At 50.3% G+C, this 10,473-nt stretch overlaps 1 protein-coding gene across 1 annotated transcript in view; it reads left to right on the top strand.

Moving 5' to 3' along the window:
* The window catches only part of SETD1B (SET domain containing 1B), a 49,436-nt gene extending 41,847 nt beyond the window's left edge, over positions 1–7,589 (top strand). Inside the window, exons 12-17 of the mRNA XM_010151070.1 lie at positions 749–2,305; positions 4,639–4,805; positions 5,076–5,207; positions 5,993–6,112; positions 6,477–6,614; positions 7,334–7,589. Of these exons, the coding sequence (XP_010149372.1) occupies positions 749–2,305; positions 4,639–4,805; positions 5,076–5,207; positions 5,993–6,112; positions 6,477–6,614; positions 7,334–7,507 (2,288 nt within the window). The 3' untranslated portion in view covers positions 7,508–7,589. The remainder of the gene's footprint in view (positions 1–748; positions 2,306–4,638; positions 4,806–5,075; positions 5,208–5,992; positions 6,113–6,476; positions 6,615–7,333) is intronic.
* Positions 7,590–10,473: the final 2,884 nt, after the last annotated feature.

A 10,473-nucleotide genomic window follows, 5' to 3' on the forward strand; every position in this document is an offset into this window, starting at 1 on the left:
AGGGATCAGACCCTTCTCCTGTGACTCTCCAGTTCTTTCAGCACCAAAGGGGAATGCTTCCCTTCCAACTCTCCAGGCATTTTCACCTCCTTTTGCTCTCCCACTTGAAAATGTTATTTTGAGCTGCCTAACAAGATTCACTGTTGATTCTTTTTGGCCCTGGCCCTAAGGGGGTAAATAAACACCAGACAAATGAGCCTGCTGCAGAGAGAGCAGCATATAAATTGCCTCATTGATACCATCTGAGTGTCTCCTCATTCATTACAAGGGCTTCCCATTTCCTTCATGTGTTGTTCAAGAGTGTTACACTCCTCCCATCGCTGCTCCCTCCTCGGAGAGCTGAGGGTGCTTCTTGGCCATGCAATTAGTTTACCTTCCCACATTAAAAAAGCAGATAGCTCGGGGCTCTGACAGCTCTCCTCTGAAGTCCTCACCCCACAACCCGCTCTTCTTTTATGTCTGTAAAAAGGTGGTCAGGGGTTTTGGAAGCAGAAAACCTTCATTCTGGCCTGTGTCGTAGCTAATCCTCAAATTAATAGTGCGTTGTTTTTATGGTCCATTAGGGATGTCTGTGGTAGCGTCTAATTACTCCACACTCTGTGCCTCCAAAATGTAAAGCGTTGGAGTTTTTAAAGCCTCCCAGTGGGACTGAGCTGTTCTGTAATTGCGGCATGTTAAACATGCCTTTACTGGCGAGTGACTGAGTGGAAGCAAAGCTCCTGATTCTCCTCTCTTTTCCCCCTTTCAGAGGAAGAGTCTGAACCCGCTACCATGCTGGAGCCAGAGGTACAGGAAGGTCCAAAGCCTGAATCTCAAGGTGAGGAGGAGGCGCTCCATCTCTCTACTCCAGTGGGAGTCTTCGGAGAACCTCTGCCCAATAAAAGCAGCTTCTTTAGCAAGTCTGATGACAGCAGCTTAGAAGCTCGTGTTAAAACAAAACCGCCCTCTATGGCGGAGGAAGACGACCGGCTGCCTCGCACGCCTGGACGGGAGGTGATGATCCATTCAGAGACTGATACTCTTCTGCTTCCAGTCCACAAGGTGCCATCCTCCATGCTTCCCATACCATCGACTCCCGGTAAAGAAGAACCTTTAGTCCCTCCAGAAAAGTTCCCTGAACAATTAGCCGTGACCAAAATGTCCGTGGAAGAGGAGATTCCTAGGACTCCTGGGCGGGACATTTTGGCCAAGTCTTCACACCCCCTTGCGAAGTCACAGAGCATGGACACTGTTCCAGCCACGCCAGGAAGCGATGCTCCCCTTACAGGAAGCAGCTTGACCCTCAGTTCCCCTCAAGTCCCAGGGAGCCCCTTTTCCTACCCATCCCAATCTCCTGGCATTAACAGTGGCATTCCTCGGACTCCTGGGAGAGATTTCAATTTCACCCCTACTTTCCCAGAGGCTGGTGCTACCATTCCTTGCCTTCTGTCTGGCAAGAAACAGTCAGAGGATGAGCTAGATGAGAAACCCTTTAAAGAGCCTCTTGGTGCTTCCCTTACGATCAGCATGAACAGTGTTCCTTCCCCTATCCCCTTCGCCAGCCCCCCTCAAGCAGATTTCCACGTGGACATGGGTCTGCCACCTGATGAGCCAATACCTGTAGCAGCCCTGCCATGCATGCATGGAGATGGAAGAATGCCCATTGAGGAATGCAAGGCAGAAGTAAAATCTCTTTTGCTCTCACCAGAAGTACCCGCTGGTGCTTCTCTTCTTCCTCCCCCACCGCCACCTTCTGTTCTTCCCAAAAGGAGGCCCGGTCGGCCAAAACGGTCACCACCTTCTGTCCTCTCATTGGATGTATACTCGGGCAAAACCATGGAACCTCCTCCTGTGCCAGTGGCCTTGGTGGAAAGTGCTGTGGGCAAAGAGCTGTTGGGTGGACATCCCGATGCTTTCTATGGACTGAAAGACCCTGAAGCCGTCACCCTGGACTTCAGGAATGACGGTTTCCATGAGAAAATAGCAGCTGAGACTGTTGCAGAGAAACTGCCATTTAAGGAGCTGGAGAACCAGTGGAATGAAGACTTCAAGGAAGAAGAAGCTCATGTGAAACCGAAAAGACAGTGGCGAAGGCAGAAGAAGACACCTGAGGACCTCCCAGTGATTCCTTCCCCGGAGTATTCCCCACCCCGGCCTCAGTTCAGGCCACGCTCCGAGTTTGAGGAGATGACCATTTTGTATGACATTTGGAACGGCGGCATAGATGAGGAAGATATCAAATTCATGTGTATCACATACGAACGCTTGTTACAGCAGGACAATGGTATGGACTGGCTCAACGACACCCTCTGGGTATTCCATCCTTATATCCTTTCTCACTGGCGTGCTGTGTTTCACCACACGTGTAAGGTGCCCTCGCCGGTCGTTGTGTAGGACTCAGAATGCAAAAGGATGAGTGTGCTGGTGGAAGAAGCGTTTGCTTGCTCGAATAGCAGATGCTTACATCAGCAGGGAATTTGAGATCGTTTTATTCCCTGAAGCTGCAATACAAAAATACTGCAGAAGTGGCTGTTCTTGCTGCATTTTTGATCTAGGACTGCAGGGAAAATCTGCACCTCTTCTGGGGAGATTTCCTGGCTAGTTTGAGAAGCTTCTCTCTGCATTTCAACCAGACTCCTTCTTCAGCTTGACTGTGGAATTTCGAGTCTGCACATACAGGGCTTTAACTTGGGGCTAAAACTTGCTGTAAAAATAATCTCACCATCTGTGCCCAAAAAGATTGAGTTAGTGGTGCTAGCAGCTTTAATTTGCTTTGAGCCTGAAATACTAATAAAAGCAATGGTTTCTAAGCGGCACGTCAGGGAGAGACACGGCGCTGGGCCGGAGTGGGGGGAAACATACTGCTGGGTGCCGCAGCGGGGAGCATGGGTAGCACTGGCTGGTGCTGGTGGGACAGGGTCAGACCCCATCTCCTCCCTGCCTGCCCATAATCCCGTGATCAGCTGGAGCTTTGACTCTTTGGGAGCATTTTTGGGATGCCGAAGCTGTCTCAGAATGAGACTCCATGTGTACAGCCATCAGTGGTGATCTCCAGAACAGAGCCTGAAAGGCTGTGCTCATATAAGAACTCTCCAGTAATGTTTTTAGGAAGGATATATGAATTCATACGTCAGACTATACCAATGCACTACATCGTGTGTTGCTAGACATCGTGTAGAGTTAAACTATCCCTTACTCCCTGCAAGATGGGAAAGCAAAAAAGCCCAAACCAGTTAAAATAGTCAGTGATATGACACTAACGGAAAACAAGAGGAGCTCTGTGCTGAGCTGTGTGGTTTTAGTCCATCCTTTCTCTGCGTCTCAGAGGGCAATGTGTGGGATTAAATTTACAATTTTCTGCATTTTCACACCAGTGCAATAGTCTTGAAATAGAATTATTTAATTGCTTAAAGGAAGTGTTCTGGAAGGACGATGAATTGCATCATCCCCAGTAGCTCTCAGTCTGTGTTGGCCCCATTTGGGGAAGCTGTTCTGAAACCAAACCAGTTTCAAGGTGGGAGTAACGGGGGGACCACAGCCAGCGAAAGGCAGGGCAGGACGGCTGAGGGTAGGGCTTGCCTGCCGCCCTGCGCTTAAATGTGTTTGCATTTCGCAACTTAGGTAGTGGGAATATTTGAAATCTGTTGCCCTGTTGATAGGGTTTACTGTAACAGCAAATTTACAGTCACTTTTTAAACCACGTGAAACCAGTCTGCAGCCAGTTGTCGGGTTAATCTGTGCTACAGTCACGGTAGGTGCGAACATACCCGCGGGGCTCCCCCGCTTTGCAGCAAGCTTACACCTCAGTGCTCTGATTTTGAGGCGTCTTGCTTTTTATGGTCCCTCTGCTTCTGGAGATGTCACAACTCACAGGCAGTATTATTTGATAGATCTCTGTCGTCACAAGCTTCATGGCCGTGTTTTTGGGGTGAGCTGCCAGTAGTACAGTTCCACTGTCCTTCCAGAAGCCAGAGACCTGAAGGTGCCTTCTGCCTGCTCGATGCCGTGTGTCCTTGCCAGGCCAGCTGCAGGCTTTTCTTGACTGATCAGGACGGTGGGCTTTGAAACCTCTGGGCAGGGGCTTGCCCTTCCCCTCAGTGTCTGAAGAAGCTGATTTACTGAGGCAAGCAAGTTCCACATCTCCGAACCCTTTGGGCTGAGCAGCATCTCTTGCCCATCTCTGCTGCTTCCAGCCCTCGTCGGTGGGGATGGCTGCTGCCGGGAGATCAGTGCGGTGTCGTCAGGGCTTGGGGTGGCTGCAGAGTGTTCCTGGAGGTAGAACAAAAGCATGTCACTTGGAGAAAATCTTGGCACATCAGATGGCTGGGCAGCTGCTGTCTGCGTATGTACTGGGTGCTGTGGGGAGAGCCTTTCCCAAACAGGTTTCTCTTGACAGCTTAACCTTTTTATGTTCAAATGTTCGTTATCTCTTTACTTCAGTGTCCCAAAGCATGCAGCTAAGAAGGGAAGACCATGCTTGGATTTCCTGTGTGCATGTGAGCTTCAGTGATTTCCCTTGATTTTTCAGTAGTATTGGGGTTTTTTTTGCAACCCTCTTCAAACCTTCCTAATTTTCCAAGCTCCTGGCATTAGCTCTGTGTAGCTGTAGCTCGTTTTGATACCCACCAGTGGTTGTGTTTCTCCTTAACTTCTTTCCACCTACCAGCTTTTCTACCCCCAAGAAAAAGAAGCGGGATGATGGGATGCGGGAGCACGTGACAGGCTGTGCACGAAGTGAAGGCTATTACAAAATTGATAAGAAGGACAAACTTAAATACCTCAACAATAGCCGAGCTTTTGCGGAGGAGCCGCCGGCTGACACGCAGGTAAGGGCACCTCCTCTGCTGAATGCTGGGGTGTGAATGGGATTTGGGTTTCTACAGCGTCACATACAGTGCCTGCTTCCTGCCTTCTGGCAAGGAGGGGGGTGAAGCTGTTGGCTAGGACTCCGGGAGCTGCTAGGGAGGCGTTATTGTTTGATGTGGGATGTTTTAGGAAGCCACGTGTTCTGCAGTGATGTGTTACAGCGCAAGGGGTTGCTCACAGGGAGGCTGGGGAGCGTTGGGTCAGCTTTGATCACCCATTTGTCCTCTCAGGGTATGAGCATCCCTGCCCAACCTCACGCTTCCACCCGGGCTGGCTCGGAGAGGCGGTCAGAGCAACGCAGGCTCCTCTCCTCCTTCACTGGTAGCTGCGACAGTGACCTGCTCAAGTTCAACCAGCTCAAGGTAGGTCACCCCGCGGATTGCTGCTTCGCCGGGGGCTGGTTGGGAGCAGGCGGAGCAGGGGACCTCCTGACAGTTTGTTCCCATCTTGGTGATGGCCATCTTGGCATTGGGCACCGCGGTGTGTGCCAGAGGATTAAATGGTACCTGGCTCCCCTGTACTTACATGTAAGACAACCTATACACTAATCCCTGGAAGTGTCCAAGGCCAGGCTGGATGAGGCTTGGAGCAACCTGGTCTAGTGGACGGTGTCCCTGCCCGTGGCAGGGCTTGGGACTGGGTGAGTGTTAAGGTCCCTTTCAGCCCAAACCATTCTATGATTCTGTGAACTTAATATGACATGCAAGACAAAAAATGTACCTGAAGAAATAGGAACAGAGCAGTCACAGGAAAACATGACGCTTAGTGTGGTGTGCTCCCCTGTGAGGAGCAGAGACATGAGCTGCCTGAAAAAGGCTATAAATAAGTAAATTACGATTACAGAGCCTGAGCCCTAGTCAGAACCATCAGGGTTATGCAGAGCAGAGACCAGTGGCCTGAAAGGGTCTGTTGTCCTCAGTGTGTGGTCAGTGGTAAAATCCCAAGTACTGCCACTCCATGGAACCTCCTGTGACCTCTGTCCTGCATTCCTGTCACCGCTGGAGCGAATGAAACAAAATTGGGTTGAAGTACGCCAGTCCAGCTTGTGGCTTGGAGTGTGCTGCAGGTGCTGGACCTGGGCTGGCCTTTCCTATTCTGTGCTGTGCCTAATTCAGGGATGGGGTTTTGGGGTGTTTTCTTCATGCAGTTCCGGAAGAAAAAACTAAAATTCTGCAAGAGCCACATTCATGACTGGGGCCTTTTCGCTATGGAGCCCATTGCGGCTGATGAGATGGTGATTGAATACGTGGGTCAGAACATCAGGCAGGTAAGCTGCACCGTGGGCGACGTCTGAGCAAACACCAGCCCTGCGGGAAGTGCTCGAGTGTGACAGCTGGGGTCATCGTCCTGCCGCAAGGCGACGTGAGCTAGGCAGAGGTTGGCTGATGGTTCGCAAGTACAAGGGTGGGATTTTCAACAACCCATGGAAACTAAGCACTCAGATTCTTAGGAGGGAAGCTCTCAGGAAGCCCATCCTGGACGTGTGTGTTTTCAGTTAGGTCTGTGTTCTCTCGGGGTGTTTGGGCTCGTGTGTCTGTTGGGTGGCACAAGCGCAGCTTAGTGCTGTGTAGATCTCTGCTCGTGGGTCGCTTCTGCGGCGTGTCCTGACACAACGCCTGGGTTTTCTCTAGGTCATTGCTGACATGCGTGAAAAGCGATACGAGGATGAAGGCATCGGGAGCAGTTACATGTTCAGAGTCGATCATGACACCATCATCGATGCCACGAAATGCGGAAACTTCGCCAGGTTTATTAATCACAGCTGCAATGTAAGTGTCGTGGTTTTGCATATAATTGTACTCTGACGTACTGATAAACCCCGTGAGCCCTTGCTGACTTTGATTGGGGCTGTGTTCAGAAGTAGCAGGGGGTCACAGGGTTGTGATTAAATGTTAATGAGCTGCAGCAGATCAAAGCAGACTCTAAATTTGCGTAACAAGATTTGAGACACCCAAGAAATGAATCGTGCAGCGAGGCAGTGCACTCGGAATCCTCCCGACTGTGTTGGGAGACCCTGGTGGACACTGTTCAAACATACCTAACAAATATTTCCTTAAAACAGACCAAATTTCAGCATTTTTATTCCATGGGAACAGTCTCCTCCTAGTGTCCATGTGGGAAAAGTATCCTCTGCCCTGGCAGGTAGTGAGAAGCTGCTTTCCCGGCTGCTCTGTGCTGCGCTCTGCACTCAGGCTTGGCTGTCTGACCAAGTTATTAAGCATCATTGAGCTGGTCTTAACCTGTGACAAACTTGGTGGAGCATCATCCAGGCTCTTTTGCACCACCAGTGACCAGAACGTGGGTAGTTTGGAGGAGCACAAGGAGGGTTTCCTGGCTTCACGCCTCCCTCTCAGCTTCCCCTGGGTCCGGGCTCTGGAAGCATGGCCAAGGCCGTCTAGGGAAAGGCTGCCCGGCTCTGTTGTAGCTTGGAATAACTGTGGTGGATGCTGGGGAGCCTAAATCCTTGCCTGTTCTGTCACCCTTGCAGCCAAATTGTTATGCTAAAGTGATCACGGTGGAGTCTCAAAAGAAGATCGTCATCTACTCCAAACAGCACATCAATGTGAATGAGGAAATTACCTATGACTACAAGTTTCCAATCGAGGATGTAAAAATCCCATGTCTATGTGGCTCTGAGAACTGCAGGGGAACCCTGAACTGAACTCGAGGTTTCTTGTCACACTTGCACCTTCGGCCATGTCAAAACTGTGGTAACCAGGTGTGGTTGCACTTTGCCAAAAAAAGAGGGGGAAAAAAAAAGAAAAAAGGAAGAAAAAAATTTAAAAAGGAAAAAATATATTGGGGAAAAAAAGAAAAAAAGAGGGGAAAAAAGAGAAGAGGAAAACCAAGCAGGTTTCGCACTTCTGCCAGGATCAGGAGCGAGAGCGAAAAGCGCACATGCTGACGAGGACTGTTCATGTTTCAGGTGCTCTTCCCTTTTCAGATCCAACGCGCACACAGCAAGGTGACTACCGTTTTGTGGCATGGTCTATCCAAACACTAGCTTCTCTGTTCAGTCCCTACATTAATGCTCCGTAATGGGATAATGGTACCTTTTTTTTTTTTTTAAATTGTTGTTATAAACCTTCATCTTTTCATAAATGCTGCTACCTTTTTCTCATCAGTTTTGTTGGTTGAAAAAGACATTCAACGTTTAAATGTGAAGCAGAGACTGAAAATGCCATATAGGGTTTGTTGGGAGCTTGATTTGGCTGAAATTGCACAGATTTCTCAGAGTAAGCTGTAAATAAATGTAAGGTTGATGTTACAGAGCAAGCCAGAGGCTTGAGGGTGTGTGAATGGGTGTGTGCGTGGGTGCGTGTACGTACGGAGATGTGTCCGCAGCGAGACTGTAGGAGAACTGTCCTGCCTTTTCGTTAGGGATGAGCCTGAATGCGTCCTCGATGCCAGACGCCCCGGGGAACAGCCAGGTCAGCTGCAGACCTCAGCTTAGCGCCTTGGGCTCGTCTCTAGTTTTCATATGCCACGCTGGTATGTTGGGGGATCAAAACCTTTGCACCCATACATGAAAAAACATTGGGATACCGCAGTCCGCTAGTAAGGAGTCGAGTCAGTTGTGTAGCTGTAGCATCGTGGCACGGCATGTGGCCTTTGGGGATGCCCGTTTCTTGGAGATCGGTTTGCCTTGTGTGTGGAAAGGGCCGAGGCTGAAGTTAAGTGTTTGTGCTGTAGAGATCTTACCCGCCTTGTAAGCATACACTACGGCCCACGCTTGTATCGAGGTTTTCTTCGGGTAGATGGGAAACAAGCTGATAGTGTGTCTCGTATGGATTTTTCTCGCTCTTGTCTGCGTTTCCCTGCCCTTCCAACGTTTTACGTGGAGTGTTTGCTCTGTCCTTGGATGTGGGAGATGCCTCCTGTGATAGGAGCGAGCTGTGCCCTGCCGCTCTCCTCCCTCCGTTACTCAGTAACTTGCCCTCGGGTAGTCCCGTCCCTCCAGCAAAAGTGAACGTGGGTGAAGTGTCCCCGAGACCCGGCTGCGGGAGCAATCCTGTCCTCCCCCATCTACAGCATGAGAATGAATGCTGCTTTGAATTTGGGAGGCGTATTTTGAAAGGATATTTTGATAGATTTTGTCCTTGTAGGTATGCTGAGGTGAAGGTTGCTGTTCTTCGAGAGGTTCCAGTTAAAAACGGGGCAAAACACCAAAAAAATAGTTCTTTGGCTGTGGTCTGGAAATGTTACCCGACAGGTCAGGCACGGACAGGATCAGTTTTTCAACTTGCATTGAATTTCTCCTGCTTTAAAAGTGGAGATTCGCTGTACTAAAACCTTTTTAATTGGCTTCTAAGGGGAAGTTGCAATGTAATTATGGAATGGGAAGATGATCTGCATAACTCAGCGTCTTCTCCCCGCAGAACAAGTTGCACAGCCGTCTTCCTGTAGCCTTTTAAACTCACCGGTAACGGCGGTTTGGCCGCAGCTCCGCCACTGGAGGTTACAGCCTTGCAAAGGAGTGTTCTGGAAGTTGGTTTGTCGGCTCTGAACTCGGACTTGCCAGGCCTGCACCGTGAGCGGAGCTTGTAGCCTAGCTTAGACCCCTGCGCCTGCGTTTCTTCGGCAGACGGAAGGCCTGGCGGAATAGGGGCACACAGACTGCTACGAGCTGCCTTGGCAGCGCCTGTATTGCTCTCTGAGGGCGGGGAGGTTGTCCCCGAGACTGGACAGTCCGTAGGCTCATCTCTTGGCTTTGTTTTTGTTTTGTTGTCCCCCTCCTCTTCGTAAATCTCTCCAGCAATTGGGTAGTGGTGACCCAGAACCTAAAATTACGAGAAGCACAACTAGTTTCTGTCATTGAACGTCGTGTGTAATTGCAGCGATGGCAGGAGCGTTGGGGAGTTAAACCAGCTGCTCGGTTTATTTTAATTTTATTTTTTAGAATAAGGTTCATCTTCTTGCATTGACGCTCCAGTTGGCATCTCTACAGCTTGGCCTTTCCCTTCCAAAGCTCTGGAAATGCACAGAAGTTTCCCGTGTCTCAGAACTGAAGCCCCGCGTGCGGCGGTGTGCCGATGTCCTTGGCCGCCTTCCTCTCCAGTCCATCAAAGCAGCACACTAACGGTGGTTTTGGGGGGGCGAGGACACCCCAAATGGCCCGGCCCCTAATACCTGCTGACAGTCTTGTGTTTCCCAGCGTATCTGTGTGCTCTGGACAGGATGAGCCCCTGCAGTTTGCCTTAATCTTTGTTGAGGAGAGGCAGGGAGGCAGGTCTTGGTCTTCTGAAACGAAACCTACAGGTTGGGTTCCTGCACCATGGTTTTAGGAGCAACTGAAGGGATTTGGGTGCCAAAGACCGTCAGCACCTAAATCCCTTGGGTACTTAGAAACTGCCTGTAACCCCTCCCTTTTCACGATCCCAGGCAAATGCGGGGTTTTGGAAGAGCTGAGCTCCCGGTAACCTCCCAGGAGGAAACGGAGATATTGGACCCGCAGCACTTCCGAAAAATCACGTCAGCCTGGTCTCAAAGGCAAACCTGAGGCTTCTCCTTCCTTCCCCATAAATCTTGGCTTGCGCAGCCCTTGTGTCCGGCTGCGGAGCTGCCCGGAACAGCGCTTTACGGTGAGGAGGATGTCCGCGTTAGGGTTTTCCCTCAGCTGCCGCAGTT

The sequence above is a fragment of the Eurypyga helias genome, unplaced genomic scaffold, assembly GCF_000690775.1.
Source record: "Eurypyga helias isolate BGI_N326 unplaced genomic scaffold, ASM69077v1 scaffold22604, whole genome shotgun sequence".
Classification (NCBI taxonomy): Eukaryota; Metazoa; Chordata; class Aves; order Eurypygiformes; family Eurypygidae; genus Eurypyga; species Eurypyga helias.